Raw genomic sequence first — 25,850 nt, 5'->3', positions numbered from 1 at the left:
TATGAAATCAGATTTGTTCCCAGCATGAGGAAGAAAATTGCACTCACCCTCTGCGCACTTGTCCATCTCCTCTGATTCCTGCAGCCAAGCAACCACCTTGCTCTGGCCGTTACTGTAGGAGGCGGGCAGGCTGCTGTTGCTGTTGGTACTCGGGGCCACCGGCTGCCACGGCAAACTGCTTGGCTTGGCCTGCTGAGGGGTGATGGGGAAACAGACACACGGGTGAGAATGTTTTGTCTGTAACTTCATGTCACAGTTTACCGTACTAACTTGTTACTGGTTCAACTGGTTTTGAACATACTTCAGTTCAAGAGGTACTAACATTGTGATAGAAGGAATATTCTGGATTCTGGAGTGTGAAAACATCTGGTGATGCCAGAAACTCAAAATTCCTCAAATTGAAGTCTTTGAATTCCTTGTTTGGCCCCATAAGCAGCAAGAGAGCAGTTCACTTTACTGACCAACAATTCCATTAGCGCAGGCTATCGGCCAAACAGCTGACTACCAGGTGTGTAGTCCTATTTGTTTAAGTACCGGAGCCAACCTACGTTAAGTTGTGGAGAGGGAGGAGACGTCCGGTTACCAGGGCTCACCATAGCCATTCATTTCAACTTTCCTTTTTTAGCAAAAGTTGTGTCTCATGTTTTAGTCTTGAAAAAAACACATTGCAGTGTAAACGCTGTTGTGTTTCACCGAATAATTATCTTTAATTTTCTATCATTAACTACCTGATGGAAAATAATACTCCTGTCACCAAACCACGTCTCCCTGTACTTGTTGGGGGACAGCTTTAGATAAAAACATAAAACAGTGTGCGCTGCGCTATAGCTTGCAGTCCTAAAGAACATTCATATTAACACTAATCGTTGGTAACCAACCAACATATGATGGTCCACCCTCCAAAGCTCTTTCATGTAGCAGTTAATTCTGACTCCAGGATTAGAGACTCGTGGTTAAGCTGTTGTTCTGGGAGAGCTCATCAGGCTGCAGCCAGCTGCTCTGAATCCAGATCCTGCTGATCACCTCTAATGGCCTGCATGAGAGCCACACTCCCTGGAGAACCTGCATCCTCGCATAAACACACAGTCCAGAAAGGTCAACAACGACCAGGGACCTCCACACTGAGTCTGGACAAACAACCGTACACTGTACACAATAAACTGTCCAATCAGTGTTACTGCCATTTGCAGTATTTGTGTGGAAATGTAACTGTTAAATTAAGGTAATTGAAAAGGCAACATTGCAGACTATAAAGTTATCAGGTGGGTGATCCCGACAGAGACAGACTCAGTCTTGTCTGACCATTAAGATTTTCTGTCGTTACTGTGAACGTTCAGTGAGTTTTACTTCCTCTCTTCTGGATGATATTTTGGTACACTATCCCAGTTCCCAATGAAAACAGAACTAGGCGATCTCTCCTTCCCCATGAAGTACCCTTCTTGAATAAGTAATTGAATAAGAGAGAGAGAGAGAGAGAGAGAGAGAGAGAGAGAGAGAGAGAGAGAGAGAGAGAGAGAGAGAGAGAGAGACAGACAGAGACAGACAGAGACAGAGACAGAGACAGACAGAGACAGCTTTTATGCTTGATACAGAGTAGCAGAAGGAAAACATTCAGGCTGATGAAATTTGTAACACTGTGTCTTAGTTTTCAGCTGATCTATAATTCTGATGATTAATAATACAAAATATTTTTCAAGCACATATGTCAAATAGTGTCTGGTTCCAGCTTTGATAATGTGAGGATTGCTGCTTTCCTCGTTGTAAATTGAATATCTTTGGACTGTTTTTCTGACAAGAACATTTGAAGATGTCATCTTGGGCTCTGGGAACCTGCAATAGATTTTTTTTTTCCTTTTTTTTCTTACGTTTTATAAACCAGAGGATTTATTGATTAAAAGAGAAAATAATCAAACGATTAATTGGTGGGAGAGCTCACCTTGGCTTCACATACCACACTCGGGGCAGGTTGGGGGGACTCCTTGGCAGCCGGCGGGGGAAACGTCCGCATGGTGGCCTCCCGGGGAGATCGCACAATCTCGTTCTGTCGGTAAAGCCGGTGATGACGCAACTTGGACACCCAGGCGTCAAAGATGTCTTGAGATTTGACCTAAAGGAGAAGACAGCTTTCAACTCTGTCCTCCGCTGACCTCCTGTCCTGTTTATCGCTGCTGAAATGACAATATTGACTCGTCCCATCAGCGTTACCTTCAGGTGATAGATATGCTCCTCAGTGTCCAGGTCGATGCGACGGGCTCTCTTCTTGATGGACATGACTGAGAGGCCAACGTCGATGCTTCCGTGAAGTTTGCCTTTTTGGATCTACGGTAAGTGATCAACACATCAGTCTACTAAAAGCACACGTGAGTCAAATTATTTGTGCACAAGTCTGTTTTATCTGTAATTACATTTACAACAAACTTCTTTCACACTAAAGTCTGAAGACGCCAAAGAAACCTTCATACCGTTGATCACTTGTAGTCACTGTATTTAACATTCTTTTGCAAATTGGTGTGAAGCTGATCAATAATCACTTTTTATTTATGAAGGTCTGAGAAGCGAAACATGAGGACAAGTGATCCACTGTGTGCATGACTCTTTGGTCTCTTCACAGTCATGTGTTACTTTTCCACTTTGTCCATCAAAAAATTTGATCTTTCCTGCAAAGTGCCATGGCTTGCTGAAACACATTGAACATTATGACCCGCGTTGCAGATGTTTCTGCTGACTCATTGTCAAGCCGAGCTGATGTCAGGCCAGGCCGCCCTGTTTCTGCCTGTGGGTTATAGTCAGGGTTACTTACATCAATGGGGGACTTGGAGTACTTCAGGATACCATTGTCCAGGACAAAAAAACGCTGCAGAGAATAAAAGCACAGAAATAATGTGTTGGTTGAATAACAGGAAGGGCAGACGTTGAATACATACTTCACATTGGACCTGTTTATATTGTGGATTCAGGTCGTCTACCATTTATTCTCTCATAATTAGCTGCTTTCTGTGGTGTTGTGAGTTCAAATATGATGGCAACAGTGACTAGTCTCCACTTTAAATCCAGTATTTTGAGAAAACAACAGCTGATGCTGAAGGCAGTGACTTCAAAGGAAATGCTGCTTGCGGAAGAGGCCCAGAGAGGGTAACGCAAGGTGAATGAAAAGGGGAACTTACCGTATTTCTTTACTAGACAGCAAACTGTTTAACATTCAAGGAGCGGCTAATTTTGAAAGCGCTTTGTCTGTAGATCTTACCTTGTGCCAGCCTTTCAGGGGCCATTTCCGCTTCTTCAACATAAAACCCTCGTGTTTATCAGGCCTCTGCACGTTGCTCTGGCCGATTTTCAGCCCCTCGATGATTTCCCAGCTGTCTGCCTCCTAGACAGGAACAAAAAGAAGAAGCGGTGTCAGAACTAATCCACTCACTCCTCCAGCATACGAAGACAACAGGAGGACAAGTCCTCTAATAAAAAGAAGAGATGCTCAAGTCATGCTCAAATTCTGAAAACCACAGGAATACACTTAACGCTTCTTAATTCGCCTCTACCCCTGTACTACACATTTAAAGAAATACTACCCCATTCAAATTCCTCCTGCTTTCTCAGCATTTCCACTCCATTAGCTTTCTCCTGACTGTGCTCTTCCAGTAGGTCTGTAAATCAAAGTGACATCTCTGGAGTAGAGGGACAGCAAAGTCAGGCAGGCACAGGTAACACATCACATGATCCATTTAGCGTCTTTCAGGTGGTAATTCTCCTGTATGCGTCCATCTATCCCTATGGATTCTTGGTTAACCAAATATGTGTTTTCTATTGTATTAATTTACTATTAACTTGTTTTTTATGTTCTTGGATTACAAAATATATTATATGTTATTCATTTATTAATAAATGTTTTTTAGGGTCCTGGTAAACAAACCAAAACGTTTTCTGTGGTATTAATTTGCTAAAAATTTGTTTTGAATGGTCTTAGTTTACCCAAAATAATCAATTTAAGTCCCCCTGTTTAGCATTTATGAACAGTACATTAACATGTAATAAATGATTTACAAAACACTGTAATGTAGTGGCAAACAGACATCAGTGTTTATTTATGTATTAGTCAAAAACTACATCTCCTCCTGTGGGCAGAAACATAACGAATAACAACATCGTAAAACACAGTTGTAATAATATAACATTTCATGGGAGAAGTTATGATTGTTGACGAATACCTTACATTAAAACTCAAACATATCCTTTTTGCTGAGTGCAACTACACTATAGTTATACTGCTACTGTCACTGGCTGAAGTGGGCAGGACTCAATTAGAAAAAGGTGATGTCACTTGTGTGCACCAATCAGGATTTAGCAACATTTTAATGAAGATCTGATGACAGTTGAGAGGATGTTTGCTAATGTTGCCAGAACCACAATCACATAGTCAAGCTAATGAGCTGAGTTTGCAGTTCATGTTTTTTACTCCACAACGTTTACGTATTTGATCATTTAGAGACATTTTTTAGTGACTTTAAACAAGCCTCAAGGAACAGATCTGCAACCATGTTTAGCTGTGTGTTAAGCTTTAGCTGGAGAAAGCGACAGTAATATTTATTTCAAATTATTTTATGGTGCAAAATGTTTGACATTTATACAGAATAGGGACCTGCTTCAATATGAAAACATTACGCAAAATAGAAGCGATAGAGAGAGAAAGGAAAAAAGGGCACTACTTGTAATTTTGGAGTTTGTGTTCAATGTGTGTGTTGTTTAAGAAACAAAATAAATGGTGAAATGGTGACCATACTTTATTAATGGCTTTGGTTTATTAATTAATAATGTGCTTTTAATGTGTGACCAATATTGTGTGTTTTTATGTTTTTCACAACGCAGCTAATCGTCTGACTGTTGTAAAACATTAACATTGTGTTTTTTTGGGCGGTTACACCGCCAGATTAAGTACGCTATTAATAAAAGAGAACGCATCTAAATGTAATATTTGTGAAACAGGTCAGATTTTTTATTTCATGCTTGAATCCGCCTTTATGGCAAAACCCACGACTTAACATGCAAAAGCATCTTCGGGAAAACCGAATAACAGCCTGTGGCTCTTCACTGCGACCTCGGAGACAGCTCGTCGGGTGTGTGTTACGACACCCGACCTTGGCTCGCCGGACATTTAACAAAAGGAGACAACAGCTTGTTTAATCTAATGGCCGGGCCGAACAGATCTGTTTGTTGATGAGGTCATGTTTCTGCGCTGACGAGAGCCCCTCCCTTCAGTGGCTCTGTGCGAATGAGGAAGTGGAGCAGCTCAACTTCATCAGCAAAAACGAGCATCACCATTCAAAGCAATCATGTCATAAAAGAGAACGGTGTACTTATTATGCTCAAAGCAATTACGTCATTATCAGTTTAACAACTCGACTGTATAATGTGAAATGATTGATACGTCAACGCTTCTGTTTTCAGACCATAACAGCCTTAAACGTGACGGGCACCCTCCCCCCAGTCTTTGAGAAACCCTTCAGACCAACTTCCTGTGTGTTATCTGGGGCATTACAAACAGACTTTCAACTGGATCCAAATTGATAAATCAATATTGCACTAAATAAAGAATGGCTTTGCGCTGCAAATATTGCAATTGAATGCACTTTCCTGGGAATCGTTTGAAGATCTGAACCATAAACGATTGAAAATCAACAAATTCCTCATGAGGAATAGTCCACTCAACCTCTGGCTCCACGTAAACACCAAAGTGTATGTATGTGTACTATCGGTTTATATGGAAATGACTGCTACAGTCAGAGGATTTGCTTTTGTTATTTGACCCGAAATACAGAACTGAATCAAGCCAAAGTGATTTCCTACACTCTGATCACATTCATTCATCTTACTGCAGAATAATTTAAAGCTGAATGAGCCGGTCTCCCTCTCGGTGAGTTCACCCCTTTGATAAAGGCTCTTGTGGCAGACTCAGTCAGAAGGTTTGTTCCTTTGATACTGGAGAACTTGAACTGATTCAGCTTTTTGCCTTTGTTTCTCTCTTCATCAGTTAAACAACACGGTTACAGTAGATGCCAGAACACTACGATGATTTTTTAAATCCCAATCATCAATTAAATCAATCCTGTGTAAGTAGACTTTTTAATGCTGCAATGACTTAAACGGTACAGTTATAGTCTGCCTGAGCAGGAGAAAGGACAAACACTCTTTGGGGACACCTTTGGTGAAATCGGCACTTTAAATATCAGTACAACAGCTCACTTCTGAGGACGAGTTTCTCTCACACGTCTGCTTCTTACACAGTGACTGTAGGATAACTTTTCTTAAAGGCTGCACTGCATAAACACTATCAAATTTGAATCAAAAGATTTACCAATCGTTTCAGTTCACTTCATTTATGTACTACTTTACCGTGATAAAAGAGTGATAAAAGTAACAAAAAAAACTAAATCTGTTTCATCTTTTATGGGAGTTCTGAATTTAAGGGCCTAACATAACCATTGACTACCCAAAATAAAGGAAAATAAAGGCCAGGGTCTTTTAGGTAACAAGCTACGGGTGCGGACGAGTGAGGCATCTTAGAATAACAGCTTCATGTTCTTATGTTAACGTCATCTTGTTGCCTCGTTTTCTTGAGGTAATAGAATAAAGGAAATAAGGCCATTCATGGCTTCTGGAACTGGCAGAGAGTCGCCGGTCTATAGTTTTGATTTAAATGAGTCTGAAATCTGAGCAGCTCTAGTTTCAGCAACAACTACCCATGACACGTAAAGCATACAACCTTTCAGAGAGCCCTTGATGACTTTTCAATGGCTCATAAAACTATTTTCTTATATTGAGTGATGTCTGTAATTGTCTTTGGTGCTGTGTGTGCTTGTGTTCTGTCTGCTAAGTTCTTGGTATTTACAGTAGATATGCTTACGTTTTTCTTGCCATGATTGTTTGTTTGTATGTGTCCTTTTGTTACTACTTGTTATGGTTTCTTTTCTCCGCTCTACACAGGTCTACCTCGCAAAAGAGAACTTCATCTAAATAAGATTACCGGATTAAATAAAGATTATATATGGAGGTGGATGGTGGGTAGGTGGGGGTGGTAATCTCTGAACGTTTAAATATATACTATAAAACTGCTTAATATTTTAGATTTCATTCAATCTTAACAGTTAAGACTTTTGTCTGTTTGTATGTGTAAATTAAAAGCTATATTACAACTAGCCCAATCACTATGTACCTGTGTGTTCTCTACAAAATACTAAATAATTCAAATTCCACATCAAAGTATGTGGCCTCTTGTTGTACTTGTGTAAGAATTTACGGTACTCCTTGATCAAATTACTGTAAAATGTTCCCACCTCGTCTTCCACAATCACCACTCGACAACGATATTTCAGCAGCTAATAAGCACAGAGGAATAGTTGTGAGGATGGATTTCACTGCAGTGTCTGAGTGGCCCAATGAGTGAGACGCTATCACCCTGAGAGACTCTCGTTCTCCGTTTAGACACCACAGATCCAGTTACACGCCTACAATCCACATGTAGGAGAGACACTGAGGCTCATTCAATAAATATGTTTGGAAAACTGAGGAAGTGGATGTTTTATTTAATGAAACATAAAAGTTCATTCTTGACTGTGGAAACATTAGCTTTTTGAAATTTGGACCAATGGTGATCCTTGTAGAAAATGATATTGTGACTTGAGTATCAGTCTGACTCTTTATTCATGGAATAATTTCTGTATCAGACAATAAGCCACCCTCTCGTCATATTAACCAATATAGAAAGGGGGTGTGCCAGTGTGTTTCTGTTCTCTATCCTCTTCCTTTTGTTTGTGAATTAGTCTGCTGTGTGCCGAGGAAAAGTGTGTTATCAGACAGGTCAAACCAGCCCATTAGACAACATGATAACCTGGCTATAGAATAAATAAAGAAACACATCTGTACAGGACAGGGGAGATACTGATTTATGCTGCTGTCAGTGCAAGTGCTCCATCATTCTTTCATCTACACTAACATCGGTTTTGTTGTGGTCATTAACATAAAAACAGCCGTTATCTGAGCACAGAGCAACTGATAATCATTGATTTCGCCACTCTCAAAAATGAAAAGGGACCTTTCTTAAATATTAGCCGCAAACACAGTGTGTGTGACTCCATCTATTCCTAATACTATCTCCAAGCCGAAAACATGCTATCAAACCAGGAAATGACAGGCAGAAGGGAGAAAAATGGATAGTTGCAGCGACATCCTGATTCAATTTGTAATGTCTCGATCCACAAACTGTATATGTGTGTGTGCGCTTACTGCAGGTGGTGCCTCTAATTGCTCTCATGAGGGCCTCCAGAGTGAACAGTAGTCATCAGCAGAGGGGAAAGTGACATGTATTGATTGTAAAATGGGGCCTGGATCTCATTTAAGGCTTTCCCCCCAACAAAATGCCCCGCTCTCATTTTTCCCTCAAAACTGAGGTCCAGCCAAGCAAGCTAAGGTCTTTTCCCAGCGTCTACTCTGCTTGCTCAGGATGTCCCTGGGGAAGATGTATTTTACTGCATAGTCTCTTTAGCACCGGTCCACTATACAATATACAGAACACACTAAGCAGACAGCGATGCAGGAAAACACAGAGAATGTACAGGTATAACTTAGCATAGTGTCAATTAAGCTCAGAGACAACTAAATATGTTGGAGACATCCTTATATTCACTTGTATAATAATAGTAATTTATAAAAGTCCATTCTTGACCATGGGGATAGTTCAGTCTAACCACAAGGTCCATTCACTAGCTGTCACACGGTTCGCTCACTTGTCATGAAAATCATTTATGTGATTGAAAGCTCCAGAACAGCTACTAAATGGACCCTTTTTCCAGTCTCCAAGGTCCAGAATGAATGTTTAAGCCGTATACGTGAAAAATGGATTTTTGAGCTTTGAAAACATTTCATCTGCTGAGGAAGACAGTGTAATACAACAGAAAGCTCCAGAACTGCTACTAAAAAAAAACTTGTGTTGAGATTGTTTTGTCAGCTTTAAAAATAGTCTATCATTAGCTTTACATTGTGGTTGCAAAGGCAGACATAACGTTTTCTTTTCTTCCATTTTACTTTAAAGACCCTTTCTTTCCTTGTACATATTCATAATGGCTGTGAGCTAAAACCCTGAGGCAGCTGAAGAGGATTTTGAAGTGTCACTGTTTTTGAACAGTGTACCTGCCTCTGTAATAGATAGATCGAGTGTCTGGGTCGCCCACAGGTACGTCGCTGCATCACTCATAACGCAAAACAGCTGCAACAATCAAGAATGCATTTTAAAATCACGATACACCGCCAGTTCTTTCAATACGTCGCTGACTATCTTGAGGTCTTGATCAAGATGGTGTGCAAAAATTCAAGGGAATCTACTTGACAAAGAGTTTATTTCCATCTTAGCGGCTGCCTCTTTGGGTAGTACCTGACTTCATTAAACACATTAAAAGAGATGAATGAGAGAAGAGGTGCTGGTAGATAACCCTGCTCTCAGATTTAGCTGGCTTTTACATAGCGGGCCGCTGGGAAAATGAAATAACTGAGACCTTAACCCCCATAAAGGCCTTGTTATCAAGTAATGATATGAAAGAAAGGAACAATGAACAGACGGGTTAACCGCCTGCCCCGTCGACTGAGCGCTTCAACCCCCGTTTCTCAGACCGACCGCCTTTTCTCGTCAGAAAGCCACCTCCTGGACAAAGATCGGCTCCCACGCAGCATACCAGAGCACGCCACACGTTCAGCAGAGCACCAAGCCTCGTGAAATATTCATCATCTTGTGCCGACGGAAAAGTTGTGATGTCAGAGATTCCAGTTTCGGTGTCCGGTTTCTGCGCGGCCACGGTGGCACAGCAGCTCAGTGAGGTGAAGAGGGCTGGGGGCTTCAGTTTAAGCACTCGTCCTGTAGACTGTGAAACAAGAGTGTGTATCTCATTGTTCACCACGCCTCTGCAATGTTTTCACTTACAAACCAGGGAATTATGGCCGCTCTGACTTGGCCGACTAGTCAGCTAATCGGTTGACAAAGTCTTTTTCATAATGGACTTTTCAGAGGGAATAAACTATTGATCATTAGTCAGTAACAGAGGCCATTGTTCTGTACGGCTGAATTCATCTGCCGAGGGAAAATAGAGAACAGAGAAACAATTTAAACCCTGAATTAGTAGAATTGACCGGAGTACTATTGACAGAGTACTATTGACAGAGTACTATTGACAGAGTACTATTGCTGCGGCTACTGTAGACTGTGTTGTGATGGAAATAAAACCGTGTTTATGTTGTGTGTGAGCATCTACGTTGTGACTAATGAATTGATCTGTACAGTTTGAAGTTATACAGTACGTCTTGGCCATGCAGTCAACACATTTTGCAAGATTAATAAAAATATAAAATGTCTGTTCAGCTTTAGTCAGCAAAGTAATTTGTGGACAACCGAACAAGGAAAACTCTAACTGCACACGTACAATATCTGCAGAGGAAATTTGGGGCAGTATTTATTAAAAATGCCTAGGTCATCATAATGGTTTTAACGGTTTTTGCCTCAAACACTAAAACTGCTGAATTCATAGTTCACGCTTTACTATTTCCTGGGAGTTCCCTTCTATTTGCATAAACTCTCACGAGTCTCTCAAGAGGATGGGACTGAAAGAAGACTGCAGCAACCAAAACATGATATTCACTCCTCTAGGGCTGGGCAGTATAACGGTTCAACCGGTATACCGGTATACCGGTTTTAATTTCCCGTATGATATACCGGTATAGCCGAAACAACTGCTGTCACTCTTCAACAGGAAGCAAAATATATTCTTCGCCGCGCAGAGTGCTACGGTCGGAGCTACTTATGTAGTGAGAGGGACCCTTAAGTTATGGTTATAACTTTATAACACAACAATTAATAAACCCCAACTAACGCTCTTTAACAGGGCAACACCACGGCACACAACAGTTTGTGGCACAGAAACAATTTGTAACACTAATAATTGCACATTTATAAAATTTCACTGCCGAACAGCATGCTGAGTACAGCTCGGTAACTAGCCGTTAGCACAACAGTCTGCTAACAGCTGGGAGAGGCTCCGTTGCGTTACTTAAAGAACAGAAAAGAGCGATGCAGGAGGAACAAAGAGAGACCGGAGATTCACCAATAGAGTCTGTGCCCAAGAGAGGAGCTGTGTCTGTTTGGAGCCACTGTTGATGCCGTTGGTAGTAACACGAGCAACTTACATCACTTCAGCAGAAAACGTGAGTTATTTTCATGTGTGTAATAGATGCAATCTGAAATGTACACCTTGAAAACTGCAAACCTATCTACGTCATGTATTTATGTTTGTTAAATTATCAGTAGCGATAACTAAATGACATGCTTATTATACATATTACAAACAAAAACACTTTAAAAACTCTAAAAAAATTATTTAAATGATTTCTTTTTGCTTTTTGGGATATTTTGGTTAGACACATATGCAACGCTGATTAGAGTGTAATATGTGTAGTATTAGTTATAAATGTAGTACATAGAGGGTGATAAGAAGCTGTACCTGGAGGGACTTAGGACCCAGGGGAATGTTGGTGAAGGAAGCAGGAAGAGACGGAAGACAAACAGCTGTTCATCACTAGCTGCCAGCCGGTTCTTGTGTTAAAAATGTCCGCTTAATAATTAAACGCTCGATAAAATAAAAAATACCGTGAAACCGGTATAATCATACCGCCCAGCCCTACACTCCTCCCTATATTACCACCGCTCATTCATTCAAAGTGCTTCTACTTCCTAGAAACCCAATGTAGATTCCAATTACCTGCCGACTGTCGCGCTGAGAGGAGGAAGAGGAGGAGGCGCTCTTGTGAACCGGCGTGGCGCTCTTGTTTACTAGCGGATAGCTCCTCTCCTCAGAGCTCATGGTGCGGCCGTGAGGGCCTCGCTGGTAGTGTTGGTGGTGAGACATGGTGGGCACCCGTCGGCTCTGTGTACCTCCCTCAACACTGAGCCCCGCAGACCAGAAGCATCCTCTGAAGAAAGCGTCTCACACTCACTGCTCGCTGTTCATCTGAAAAACAAAAAAAAAGGTCAGGAAGTTACATCACCATCGACTTTGCCTTCCTCATTCTATTCCCCACACTGTCGTCTATCAAAACGACTCCTCGTCTAGTTTACTCCTTGAAGAAATGAGCTTTCACAACGATCCTCCATCAATTTAAATATGTTAATCCAACGCTGAGTCGAGACGCTGCAAGCTATTCTTTGACGCATGGGTTTTTAAGATTCTCCTCATTATCAGTGCATTTCTGGATAAGCCTTCTAACTTTGTTTGCTATGAGATTGGTAAAGGAAATCCTCCCATTTGAGAAGCTCAAACCTGAGATATTGAATCATTATTGATCGACATATCGAGCATTGACTTGAGTCTCTAACTGTGCACCGACCACTAACTTCCGTTAAACAGCTCTAGGTTAGTAGAAGGCTGAAGTATTGGCAACATTTCTCTCCATCTCTGAAATGCTTCGCCGATATTGTACCTCGCTAGAGCCTCGAATCCCAGTACGTCATCTGAAATGGTTTTACTGGCCCACAAGTTTGCAAAGAGAATTGGCGCTACATAACAGCCTCGGGATAACATTCACTATCAGGATGATGTTTGAAATGAATGACTAGTACTCGTACAGGTTACCGAATGAAGCACAAAGCGTGAAGAACTTAGGTCAGAGAGGGGTGAGTTTCAAGAGGGCTGTATTTTCAAATTCTGCCTTTACCAGAAAACGGCCTACCCTGGGCTATCACTTGAGTTACAATGAGCTGAAAGATTATTATGGCATTTCTGCCCAATGACTCCAATAACTGCCTACCTCAGCTTTAAGTCATTTTACCAAAATACCAAAGATTTGTCGTTCCAGCTTTTCAAATGGGAGAATTGGCATCTCAGCTTTGTTTTAAATTATAGTAAATTGGATATTTTGTTTATTTTGTGTGAATATATTAGTTTTAAAATGTGTGGTTAACCTTGTGTTAAGCTAAAGATAGCACGGGGGAGCGCTTGTTTTCGTCATTAGTCACGGCACCGCGTCGCTCCATGCTGAGACCCACAGTACTGCCTGCAGTGGTGCTGTGTAATTGTCTCAGCTCTCTGGAGGTCTCAGCACTGACAAAACATACATCGATTGCAAGATAGTGGAAAACAAACAGATTAACAAACCCTGCTTAATTTAATTTTCATTAAAAACCGGGCCACTTGGTGAGATACTGAGGATGTTATTGGACCTTTACAAGGACAAATAGCACAATATTTATCAAATGTTAATAATGTGACATTTGGGGATAGAATTCAGAGGATCTGTAAAAACAGATATAAGTAATATGAATATAATGAACACAAAGTAAGATTCATTGTGTTTATTTTCTCAATGAACAGCAGCTCCACGATTAATCATGTATGGAGGAAAGCACTGTTGCATTGGTGTGTAACTACTCTATAATACAATACTATGGTTAAATCTGAAGCAATTTGTTCATTTATCAAACAGTTAGAGCAACAGAAAATTATATATAATAATAATATACTATTTCAATAATTGATTAAACAACATTTTTAGGCAATTATTATGTGACAATTTGCTGATTGTTTTTGTGAAAGTAAACTGAAGATATTTGGGTTTTGGACTTTTTGTCAGAAAATATAATTAAATGACATTACTTTAAGTTTTAGGAAATTAAGATGGACATTTTATAGAAAATAATTGTTAATTATAGCCCTGGCTAAGTCTCACAAATCTATAAGACAAAATTGTCCACATCTACGGTAATGTTTTGACAAATATTACATAATTAATTACATTATTATAACATTATTATGTTTACTAGATGAAGCCAAAGACATAATATGAAGGGTTGATAAAGACTACCGTGTGGCAGTGATGCAGATGTTTGTGTTCACGCTGTGGTTTTACGTGCACTGAGTCCGTTAGGCTCTCCCCTGTGTTGGGGAAACTCCCCGAGTCCACCGAGCAGCTCTGCACACTTCAGCAGTGTGCACTCTCACATGCAAGCGTGCGGTATACTCACACACTATAATCTATTATTCAGATCCCTGAGCAACGTTGTCATCATCCCTGCCCTGTCTTAAGCCAACTAGGATCTAAGCTACTGTGAGGCGATGCTGTAAGTCCGTTCAGATAGTGTTCCACTCAGCCTGTTTAATAGATCCCCTCTCCTTGACCTAATATGGAAGCAGGAGGAACATAAACCTGCTGTAAGTAACAGTGTCATAGCTTCACCACTGTCCACACACAGTACATGTTACACTGTACAATGTATTAAAACATTAAAACACAATCAAAACTTCCAATATTTAGTGTAGAGCTGCAACTAACAAGGATTTCTGTTACCGATTGATCTGCCGCTTATTTTCTCGATGAATCATCAATCAACTGATCTAAAACAAAAAGTGGAAAACATAAAAATGGCCAGCATATTATCTCAGAGCCCAAAGGGGACTTCATCAAGTGTGTCAATGCAGAGGTTTTTTGTAGTGTAAACCAGTAGTGCCAACAGATTAACCAGTAAACAGTTGATGCACAAGGAAATACAAATGCAGGGATCTTACTTTGAGGACACCAATGTGTCTGTTTGACTCCTGTTTAGATGGACACAAGTGTTCCTCCGTACAACACCAGGTTAGATGTTGGGGAACGTCCGATCAGGACTTGATGTCATGAACTTAATCTTCTAAATCCAGTCACCATGATTATGGTCCTTTAATTAAGCAGGAGGACTGCAGGCCCTGCCATGTGGACACTACAGCGACACCTCTTAAGCACCTGATCAAGACCTCAGGAACAAAGTCACACCAAACACTACTGAGCCTCGCGCTGTGTTGAATGATCCTGTAATCCTTGTTTTGAGGAACAACTCAATGACCGATCGTTCCTGTTGGGAGGGTTGGGTTTATGCTAAAGCCATACAGAATATACTGGAGATCTAAGCATTCAAATTCCTGTACAGACAATAGACTGTTGACGACAAAAGAATATCCAATGATTCAATTCATTCATTTATTATTTTGTAATATCATGTGGAGTCACACACGTGATGTACTTTATGCTCAAACTCCTTCACGTTGGAGTATAATGTCCCCAAACTCTCTCTACATCCACTCAGTTAATGCACAACAGACTTTAAAATTATGTTTTAGATATTTATTATTTAGATTGTTTGAGATATTGTATTAAGAAAGCAATTCTCTACTCTGTGAAAAAAACGTATTATTATGGCGATAGGGTTCAATTTGGGCTGGATCTTTGCGGTTCCTGTGACCATATATATATATATATATATATATATATATATATATGATATGCCCGCTTGCTCAGCTGTTCATTATATATATATATATATATATATATATATATATATATATATATAGAGAGAGAGAGAGAGAGAAGAGGGCATATCCTCATAGTTGTGTGGCTCCATGTGCATGAAATGTCTTCATAAGCAGGAAAACACTTTCACTTCCCTTTCCCATTTCTCTTGTTCATCCAAAAAGCCCTCTCAGCACTGAACACATAAAATAAGTTCTGTCTTCTCATTTCATGCACCAGAAAAGCAAGATTATTTGTGGAAAGGACTTTCCCAAATCACAGACCAATGACCTGATTAGCATGTATACATTTAAAGGTGTAGGGCCACATGTTTATACAAGGTTCATTCATCTAGACTCTGCCTCTTTACGAGAACACATTGAGTGAACAACTCTGATTATTGGGTGAGAACAGGAGAAAAGGCTCATCTGGTACATCATTCATTAAAGCTTTAATATTCAACCCTGTATCGTTGCTATATCGATGTCGAGGTGTTTGGTCAAAAGTGTCAGGATATTTGATTTTCTCCATATCTCCCAGCTCTACAAGTCGCCCTGTTTCAGAGCATCAACTGAGCAAATGAAAAGCTTTCTTGCATTTTTGCACAAATGTTAGATAAACCAAAAAATGACAACAGATAGTTCATCATATTTTGTCGTTTTGAGCACATAATCTAGGGACCTACAGGATGTTTAGGTCCCCTTCCTACGGGCTCCAGGGCTTTTTTGGAGTTGAATATGTGGTGTGACCTTAGGGGGGTGGTTGGCGACAAAGAAGTAAAATTTCTCCCACTGGGATCAGTAGAGTATCACGAATAAAGCAGCGACTGTAATCTGTCCTGATGTGGGTCAAGCAAGGGAGAGCGACACAGAGATTTAGAGGGCCGCAGCTATCCCACTATCTGTGTGAAGTCTGAGAGGGATGAGGAAAATAAACTGGAGATTTGGACACCCTATTCGTCAACCCAAAGCCAAACAAACTAATTAAAACAAGAAAACAAACAGTGATGGCTCCCTACTATGTTGCTCTTTAAACGTAAAGCCACACAAATGTTAACGGCATCACGAACATGTAACACGATGAGGCGTGATGGTGACTGGGAAAAGACGTTCATGTTTGCGTCGCCACCCAAAACATCACATTATCGACCAGCACTGAACCAGGCTTACTGGTCTCCCCTCTCTGTTGCATAATTAAAGTATCCAACAAAAAGCAGACTCGTGTCCTGAGATTGCATTACGTTATCTTTGAGGATGACTATTGTCTGAATTTAAGACCGCTAATGCATATTGATCAGCACAGCAGCGTTTCGGGCCGCTGACCTGGGTGTGCAGCAGGGTGTAGATCTCGTGTGACATCTGGAAGCGGTGAGGGGCACATCTCTTTAAAAGTAAGCCTGTCTTTTTTATAACAAACACTAACTGGACAGAGCCAGTTTATCCTGCGCTGCACGCATTACATCATCTAGGTAGAGCTGGGTTTCACACTGCAATACTTTTTAAGCACTGACTGACTTGTTGTGCCCATATTGGGAACTGTTAGGAACTGAAAATTGGCTCTGAATTCTTGTTCAGATCCTGTCAGGTGGTGCCTGGTGTAAACCACGAAAGTCAGTATACAGTTTTTGTGTCAAGAGATGCATTTTTTTTATGTTTGTTATGTGTTAAAACGGGATTCGATGAAGAAATGTTTGTATAGGTATAACATAAAGCAACTAAAAAACATGTTCGCACTGGTATCTCTATATTATGAGTGATGCCAAGCATTACACTTCGAGAAAATAAAATAATTCAAAACAACACAACAGAGAACGAACAATGATCAAGAAGCTATCAGTAAGCAAACCAAAGGAACAGATATTCATAGGCTTTCATGTGATTCATAGGCCTTGGCTCAAAGCCACATATATAATGTGCTTGAATGTGTCAGCTAATTAAGTAAGAAGGAGCAATTATCTGATTTACTCCTTACTGTCAATATTAATGACATGTGGCACACACACAAAAAGACAATCTGCCCAATATTTGGAGCCTCACAGTGAGGTATAGGCATATAGAGCTCTGCAATGATCTGTATTTAAATGGGACACCTTCAGCAGGAGGGTTTTTTCAGGCCAGGGGCCAAGAATTATATCAGAAAATCAATCATCACTGCTGATCAAAGCAGCACTAAGAAAGCATGCCCAGTGGCAAACAACTAGCAACCCATCCAGCTCTCCTTGTCCCCTCTGCTGCTCTTTAGTTGATGCGATTCGGGGCTATTTTGAACAACTGCAAAGTCACTGGCTGACCTTCAGTTGAAATGTGGAGCCATGCTGTCAGTGACAGAAGTTGGCTAACTTTCAATTAGTTAGCACCTCAACCCTGAAGATGTAATGAGTGGAATATAGAGTATTATGGGATGGAGGTTCGTCGATAACACTCAAGATACACGGTGGTACAGTTGTCCAAATGGGACGTTTTAGGGGAGAAACCACGAAGAGCTCGGTTAAAGAGGTGAACATGTCGGTGACGCATTACGTCTACCTCGTCGAAGTCGTCCACGACAGCATCCATGTTTTTAGGGGTCCTTACGTCTTCATGTCGACATTATGCTCGTTTCGATACGGGTCATATCTCATCCCCGTGTCAGACGAGCAGCAGCTAACGCTTAGCTAGGCACCGTTAGTAATGTCTGACTGGTCCTCGGTGATTCACTCGGGATGCAAAATACAAAAAAGGACGAGATGCTGAGGTCTCGAAACCACAACACAGGCTGCTGTTCTCTTATATTCGACAGAGCATTGTTACGACACGGTGGTTTATTCGATATAAAGGCGACTGACATTGATATTGCCTTGAAAGAGAGATACAAAAGAAGCGTATTGCCTTACCACAGATGCGGTGTAATGACCATGTCTTTACTGTTCTTGGCGCAGGACACAAATGGGGGGGTCTCCCTTCACTGGGCAGATATTCCCAGCCTCTCAGAGACAAACGGCTTCCGTAAGGATCCACATCGACATGCATATATTTCTTGTTATTAAGTACGTGTGCTGCACGGGGGACTAGAACATTACGGAAAGTCAAAAAAAAGTGCTGTGTTTGCCCGTTTCCTTGAATGCAGGGCTGTGATGCTCCGCTCGGCTCTACCGACTGCTCTCCGCTCGCTCCTCCCTGCAGCAAGATCGGCTTTGAGCGGGAAGAAATCGCAGGAACGGATCAGACAGGCGGCGGACAGCGGGCTGGTCACAAAACGCGGCGGCGGAGTTACAGAAAGCTCGGACTCGGAGTGCCCAGTTATTCGACGGTGGAGATCTCCCTTTACCTTACACGTGCGCTCATTAGATCAATCTCGTGATGATGATGGAGTAACATAACCCCACTGATGAACTCAGCACTACGTGCAGTAGTTACGTCACCAACGTACGTACCTCTGAGGTCCAATTGGGTGCCAAAGCTGTGATACTATTTTCCATATTAATCATTAAAAATAAATTCAGTGAATGTAAATGTTTCCTGTATTGCATCTAAAAGAAAACAATCGCCCAGCTCTGAAGATTTGAGCCACTTTTACCTTTTTACGTTTTAGCCACATGATTCATTTTTAGGATTGCATTTCTCAGCACCACCAGTGCAGAGTTGCTAAATAGAAGTACTGAGTATTTGTGACTGTACTAAAGTACAACGCTGTCCTTGAGAATTTCCAACATACCTTACTTTACGCTCTCTACTCCACTTTCTGTAATTCTTTGCATTTTAGGATTTTACATTTAAAACAATTTAATTGCATAAAATATCATGCATTGTTATCAGTCGTACTAACCAACAACATACACAATCTATTAAAATGAGCTCCATGTTGACCAGGTTGAAACATACAAAAATAATTATGTATTAATATTACAATAACAACACTCTGGAAAGGGCCTTTCAGCAAAATAAATACTTAGTGTTGATACTTTAAGTTAATTTTGCTGCCAATACTACTGTACTTTTACTTACAGTATAATTCTGAGTGTAGGACTTTTACTTCTAACCGAGTATTTTTATTTTGTAATATTGCTGCTTTAAGATGTTTTTCTTGCATCTCAGACAAGTTGAGAGCACACTGCAGAGGACAAACTAAAATAACGTGATATCTAAGTACATTTACACAAGTGCTGCTGTTGTGCCTACTGTAAGTATGATTTGGAGGTACTGTATTAGAACGTTCTTTTTTTTAAATTCTCTACTCCAGCATGTAATATTCCAACATTTACTCCTCTAACATTACATTCGAGTTGACGGTTATACTTTACGGGAATGTAACTTTTATGTAAATGTAAATATAGAAAACAGAGGATGGATGGTAATGACTGCATGACATATTTCAGTGGAATGAGATTATGTGTCAGCCATAGGTCAACTGGCCTTCAGCTCTCACCTCTGTGATGTAAGAGGTGAGACATGGTGACCTCAGTATCAATGGAAGCATCATAGATGGCCGTAATATTCAATGTAGAGAAGAGGGCAGACCAGTATTAATGGATTCTGTTTTATTGAAGTCTTGGATGGGCAAAGAGACCAATGATAAGTAACTGTGTGTGATGGTTTGGTGCTCATTAGTGTGCGGTGCTCCGTGGGCAGAGCCATGAATCTGCAACCTGGGCTTTTCACACACAGCAGGGAATATTTTATGTACAAAGTAACTTGAGAGATGTAGAGTGTAGTACTAAAGTAACTTGAGAGATGTAGAGTGTAGTACTAAAGTAACTTGAGAGATGTAGAGTGTAGTACTAAAGTAACTTGAGAGATGTAGAGTGTAGTACTAAAGTAACTTGAGAGGCAGTCTATGGACAAGGGTAACCATAAACTATTCCCATCTGCCCGTGTCTGTCTCAAAAATGGTTGGGTATCAGATTTCCAGTTTAAGCTTTTCCTCAGATATTACAACTCGTGATTGCCTTAATACACTGTCATGATTGGACATTCTCATTTTAAGGTTTTCTACTGAATAACAACAGGGGGATTGGGTGGATTTGAATACTGTATATGGGCAGAAACCAGTGGAAATGTCTGTAAGGTCCCTTTTTTAGGTGACAACACATTTTAAGCTGTCAATTCCAGCAGTATGACAGGACACGATTTGACGTTACTGTATGCATCCATGAAATTGCAGATGATAATGTATTACATGCTACTTTGCTCTGATAGAGAGACATTGTTAATCCCACCACACCTCGAATCAAGGCACGTCTAAGACAATGTTTGTGATTATGCTGCGGTGTCTAATAATAGGAATGGATATGTTCCATGGGAGGTGTTCTGTTTATTTTTTTGTATTTTTGGTATCAGAAAGAAGCGGTTACTACGGATGATGTGGAGGTTTTCCGTTGTGTAATTTAATATCAGAAGTCTCTGAACCGCTGTAGTGAGGATGATGAAACAGGTCAGCTGACTGATGACGTTTCAGCGGGAGTAACTTCACTGAGAGGAAGCACGTTCAGGAATCACTCGTGCCTGAGCTCGTAGGAGTCCAAAAGCTGAGGAAATACGTCTCAATAAGTCCGCAGAATAAACACCGAGAAGAGGTAAGAAGCTGATCATGACAATATTAAGCTTTTTGGTTGGTTGTTGCCAGTGAAGTATCGCTCTATGCGACTTCAATCCGTCTTTGCCGGGTCTATTCTTGTACAACGTGGTCTTCTGCCGGTGTTACGCTGTTTCCGGGGAATTCTCTTTTTTTATCTACAAGCAGTTCTTACTTTTACTGGAAAGTGTCTCCATTTATGTTTCATTCGATCATTTTACATATCTCACATATGTTTTTAACTTATAATAACATTGTTTGACAGTAGGCCTGTCTAAGATACACTATGCGACCTTTTCTTTGTTGATTTTCGTCACATCACGGATACAGTCAACGTGTCACTGTAACTTTACGGTACTGCTTGTGTATTAACAGAAACTGTAAAGTTACTGAAGCGGTTTTGTAACAATGCCGGGTCCTAGTTACGCAACTGTGAACACCCCCTAGTGGCAGAATGAGGATTTAAAAAAATATATATTTTAATTAAATGGAGCCACGGAAAGTAACAAAACACAATTAGATTGGCCAATAGAAGTAATTTAACATAAATCAGTAATTATTGACAATGTAAAGCAACTAACTACAATTGTCCTATGTGTGTGTGTGTGTGTATGTGTGTGTATGTGTGTGTGTGTGTGTATATGTGTGTGTGTGTGTGTGTGTGTGTGTGTGTGTGTGTGTGTGTGTGTGTGTGTGTGTGTGTGTGTGTATGTATGTGTATGTTCCTTTTGTAGAAACCATGCCTGTAGACCTTAACAAAGGCAAGAAGGCATTTGTCCAAAAGTGTGCCCAGTGCCATACTCTGGAGGAGGGTGGAAAGCACAAGGTGGGGCCTAACCTTTGGGGTCTGTTTGGACGCAAAACAGGCCAGGCAGAGGGCTTCTCCTACACCGATGCCAACAAAAGCAAAGGTGAATACTTGGCGCAAGTTTACAGTATTTTAATAGTCCGTGGAATGATGCTGTGTGGCTTAAACATTCTTCTTCACTGTGTTTGCTCACTTTGATTTCAGGCATTGTCTGGAATGATGACACCCTGATGATTTATTTGGAGAACCCCAAGAAATACATTCCAGGAACAAAGATGATCTTCGCTGGCATCAAAAAGAAGAACGAACGAACCGACCTTGTAGCGTACCTTAAGTCTGCAACTTCATAAAGAACTCTTTGTCGGCGCGTGTTCACCAGTTTTTGTGTCCTGACAAACTGATCTGGTAAAGAGGCCAGGACTTGTCTTTCTGTCAAAATCAGGCATGAATGGCAACCAATCTCTGACTGGTATTGACATAAGTTTCCATTCTTGTCACAGCTGTACTTCTGTTTCTCCTCCTCCTTTGTGGTGGAGAAAATGATATCCCCTGGTTTTAACAGGTTCCTTTTCTAGCATAACTTATTAAAACTTATACTGTGTATTCAGAATGTAGAGACTGAAAGCTGTGTATTCTATTTGCTTATTGTCATCCAGGAATTTGTTTTCAGTACTTTCTTGATTTATAATCAAGCTGTCTTAAAAACTGTCTGTTCCATGAATGAATATGCCATGTCTGCTTCTAATTTGATATTTCAACAGTCTTTTTATGTCATTTTTGAATGTGCAAGTTAAATAGAAGACAAGAAATGACACTAAATGTTCTTTTTCTGATTTGTTTGACACAATGTTCCGAGAAGTGAATCTGTGGTCAGTATTGGGTTTCTTAAAAAATACTGACCGTACAGGGTGTGGATGATCATGTCAGGCTGAAATGGTGTTCTTGTTTCTACAGTTTTGGTTCATATAGATTTGTGAACCAAATTAGTGCAATATACTGTAGAAGAAAGATGCTTTTTTCCATTTTTCTCTATAAATTAAGCGATTCTATATGTGTAGCTTCAAAGAGCCTATTTGAATTTGGAAGCTGATATAGGGGAGGGGGGGAGGGGGTGTGTGTAAAAAAACAACTGTTTTCACCTGTCATAAGCTAGTAGCAAACACCAGAGCTTTCTATAGAAGGCTTTTATTTAGACTCCATGTGATTCTTTCCTTTATTTAAACGCTCGGGTGTGATTGTATTTAAAGAGGTCATTGGACAAGTGTTCATGATGGGAGACGGCAGCTAAAACCGTTTCATCCATCAGAGTTGGGTTGCGTCTATATTGCTATGCTGTGGAGTATAGCTCCCTCTAGCGTCCAGAGGTCACATCTGCACACAGATTCACTAATACTGTAATAGTATAAAGGAATTAGATTTTCTAACACCCCCCTCCTGCCAAGAAAAGGTCGTTATTCCATTATTAAATTGTATAGATAAACCACTGCAGATTCCACATTTGCTAAAGCGTGTGGCTTGTGTAATAGATGTGTCATTGTTCTTCAGGCGACATGTCAGCCAGCAGTGCCATCACCAAAGCCTCGTCAGGGACTGCATATAGGAATCCATTATGGTTGACACTGCTGAAGCATAATTTCATGAAATTATAATTCACACACAACATGGGGGCCTTTTGCCTTTCAGGAGCCTTATAAATCGCGCTGCATTATTGCTGAAAGCAATGATCATCAAAGAGCAAACATCCACCTCTTTAATCCATTTTTACATCTTTACATATACTGCATCTACAATATCCATTATGTTTAACGCATGCTGAGAAGATGACAGATGACTTTAAACTAATTATCACCATCATCATACTTAGAGCGCCTCTTTAAGAGGACAAGCGGTTCAAATGACTGCTGGAGCAACACTGAGCTCCTGTCTGTGTGACGACGCAAGCGTCAGCGGGACCGAGCCAACCACAGCCAGCGTCATTTGCACACAAGAAGACCCAAACGACGGTGATGCTCGGTGGTGGCTCTCTGGGAGATGTTCAATGCATGTGATAGTCCACGCGAGCTTTACTTTCCTTTGCTTGGATCTGCTTTGATGTTCTTAAATTAAGTGAATGGTGTGGAGATGCTGTAGAGGAATATGCTGGTGCGCAAAGGGAGTCTCCATCCTTCTCCTCACAGAGTGGAAACCGGGTATGTAGCCAGAGCACCAGGGGCTCCCAGGATAGCGCATCTTGGAAGTTATGGTATTCAAATGATTCTCTACTTTAACTCTCAGTAAAACCTCATAGATGGTATTTCTCTGCGCGACTTCGTGGATTTGGTTCGCTGAGGACCATCTGAAGAACAGGCATGGCAGTGCCAACTATGGTGTTCTCTGACGTGGAAAGTTTTCTGGACTCGCATCCCGAGTTGTTCGAGGACTACCTGAACAGAAAGGGGAATTATAGCATGGTGGAGAAATGGCTCAAGAATCACAAGGCGAGCAAAAGTCCGGCGGCCGCAGCTCCCGCCTGGCCGAGAGAGGAGAAGAGCAACGCGTGTAAGGACAGCTGGGCGAGCCAACGCGACGGCCTGCAGAGGAGGGTCTCGCAGAAGGAGCTGCGCAAAACTTTCGCCAGATCAAAGGCCATCAATGTGAACAGGACGTACGACGAACATGTCAATTCCAGGGCCCAGGAGCCCCTGACGAGCATGAGGAGGAGAGCTCTGCTGAGGAAAGCGAGCTCTCTGCCCCCGACCACTGCGCACATACTGAGCGCACTGCTGGAGTCCAGAGTCAACATCCCCCAGTACCCGTCCACAGCCGTGGATTTTAAGTATTACCTCAAAGAACACAACGAAAGAGAGTTTTTCCTGGAGCTCGTGAAAGACATATCTAACGACTTGGATCTAACGAGTCTCAGCTACAAAATCCTCGTGTTTGTTTGTATTATGGTCGACGCAGACCGGTGCTCATTGTTTTTAGTGGAGGGAACGGGCAACAAGAAGACACTTGTGTCCAAATTCTTTGACGTGCACGCAGGTACCACTGTTTTACCCTCAATTAACTCAGATGAAGTTCAAGTGCCGTGGGGGAAAGGAATCATCGGATATGTGGCTGAACACGGAGAGACAGTGAACATTTCTGACGCCTATCAGGTGCCTGCTTCTCTTTCTGCATGCATGCGTGTGTGCATTAGCATGAGACAGAGAGAGAGAGAGAGAGAGAGAGAGAGAGAGAGAGAGAGAGAGAGAGAGAGAGAGAGAGACTCAGACAGGAAGACAGATCATTTACTTTCAGTCTGTCATTTTATCTGACACAGTTAATTGATCATCAATCAAAATGTGTAACAGAGCATGGGAACCCAACACCAACAGCTTGTGACACATCGTAGTTTCTCAAAGACACCACTGAGTAATACAAAATAAGTTAATTAAGGAGAGGTATCATTTTCTCCCTGTTGTTTTTCCAAATCTCACTTTCTACCATCATTTTAAGAAAGTAAGAAGATACTAAATTATATTAAAAGACATGAAATTACTTTATGATGTTAGGGGCTTTTTGATAGTGTAGAAGAAAAGTCTAAGAGGACTTATTCCTGGTAGACCCAATGTTTTCAGCAGAAATGAGTAATATAAATGAAACATTATGTTATTTTAATGTCCATAAACAGCTGACCTATTCAACTCAGACATTTGTCATATTGTCTTTATCTTTGTGGTTTGGAGGACATAGAGTCCTGATGAATTGTGCATTTCACTGCACCATCATCTAAACGTAAAAAGGGAAACTGGATTTTTTTTGTGCAATAAGTGCTTACACTGTGTTTTAATTTTGTGCTGTCCCTATGGATTGCAGGATCGTCGGTTCAGTGATGAAATTGACAAGCTGACAGGGTACAAAACCAAGTCACTCTTGTGCATGCCCATTCACAACAGTGATGGAGAGATCATTGGGGTTGCTCAGGCCATCAACAAGACTTCAAGTGGAGAACTCTTCACTGAAGATGATGAAAAGGTAATTTCACAATTACAGTTATGAGTATGCTGGGTGAAGGTAATGTTCTCTCATAACACAATATGTGTCCCACTGCTTGCTTGGCATGTGCAGAATAGATCAAGATGATTGTGTTGGCTTTTCTTTGTTTGATTCAAAGGCTGTCTTGACT

The 25,850-nt window shown here is 41.0% G+C and overlaps 3 protein-coding genes across 6 annotated transcripts in view; 2 read left to right on the top strand and 1 right to left on the bottom strand.

The window, feature by feature from the left end:
- The window catches only part of osbpl6 (oxysterol binding protein-like 6), a 31,606-nt gene extending 13,046 nt beyond the window's left edge, over positions 1–18,560 (bottom strand). Inside the window, exons 1-7 of one of the 4 annotated variants that reach the window (XM_068704760.1) lie at positions 18,218–18,560; positions 11,790–12,038; positions 3,245–3,367; positions 2,801–2,854; positions 2,206–2,319; positions 1,937–2,107; positions 48–192 (exon numbers count right to left, since the gene is read on the bottom strand). In XM_068704760.1, the coding sequence (XP_068560861.1) occupies positions 48–192; positions 1,937–2,107; positions 2,206–2,319; positions 2,801–2,854; positions 3,245–3,367; positions 11,790–11,936 (754 nt within the window). In that variant the 5' untranslated portion in view covers positions 11,937–12,038; positions 18,218–18,560. The remainder of the gene's footprint in view (positions 1–47; positions 193–1,936; positions 2,108–2,205; positions 2,320–2,800; positions 2,855–3,244; positions 3,368–11,789; positions 12,039–18,217) is intronic. The other 3 variants (XM_068704761.1, XM_068704758.1, XM_068704759.1) reach the window with 3 other exon arrangements.
- A 2,231-nt stretch (positions 18,561–20,791) lies between these two features.
- Positions 20,792–22,713, top strand: LOC137868172 (cytochrome c-b-like). Its single transcript, XM_068704756.1, has 3 exons — positions 20,792–20,896; positions 21,630–21,806; positions 21,908–22,713. The coding sequence occupies exons 2-3, from the start codon at positions 21,635–21,637 to the stop codon at positions 22,051–22,053; spliced, it is 318 nt and encodes a 105-aa protein (XP_068560857.1). The 5' UTR covers positions 20,792–20,896; positions 21,630–21,634; the 3' UTR covers positions 22,054–22,713.
- Positions 22,714–23,754: 1,041 nt separating this feature from the next.
- pde11a (phosphodiesterase 11a) overlaps positions 23,755–25,850 on the top strand; it is a 34,016-nt gene continuing 31,920 nt past the window's right edge. The window contains exons 1-2 of the mRNA XM_068704755.1: positions 23,755–24,840; positions 25,541–25,699. Coding sequence (XP_068560856.1) covers positions 24,052–24,840; positions 25,541–25,699 — 948 coding nt within the window. The 5' untranslated portion in view covers positions 23,755–24,051. The remainder of the gene's footprint in view (positions 24,841–25,540; positions 25,700–25,850) is intronic.

Source organism: Cebidichthys violaceus, unplaced genomic scaffold (assembly GCF_023349555.1).
Source record: "Cebidichthys violaceus isolate CVI_PGR_0920_01 unplaced genomic scaffold, fCebVio1.0.p SCAF_11, whole genome shotgun sequence".
In the NCBI taxonomy this organism is placed as follows: Eukaryota; Metazoa; Chordata; class Actinopteri; order Perciformes; family Stichaeidae; genus Cebidichthys; species Cebidichthys violaceus.
Note: the sequence above shows the minus strand (reverse complement) of the source record. Positions and strands in the feature narration are given on the sequence as shown.

Bases quoted from the DNA above. Each gene is read 5' to 3' on its own strand.
- LOC137868172 (XM_068704756.1), top strand. From the start codon at position 21,635: ATGCCTGTAGACCTTAACAAAGGCAAGAAGGCATTTGTCCAAAAGTGT. The intron at 21,807-21,907 runs GTGAATACTTGG...CTTTGATTTCAG, and splicing joins CGATGCCAACAAAAGCAAAG to GCATTGTCTGGAATGATGAC.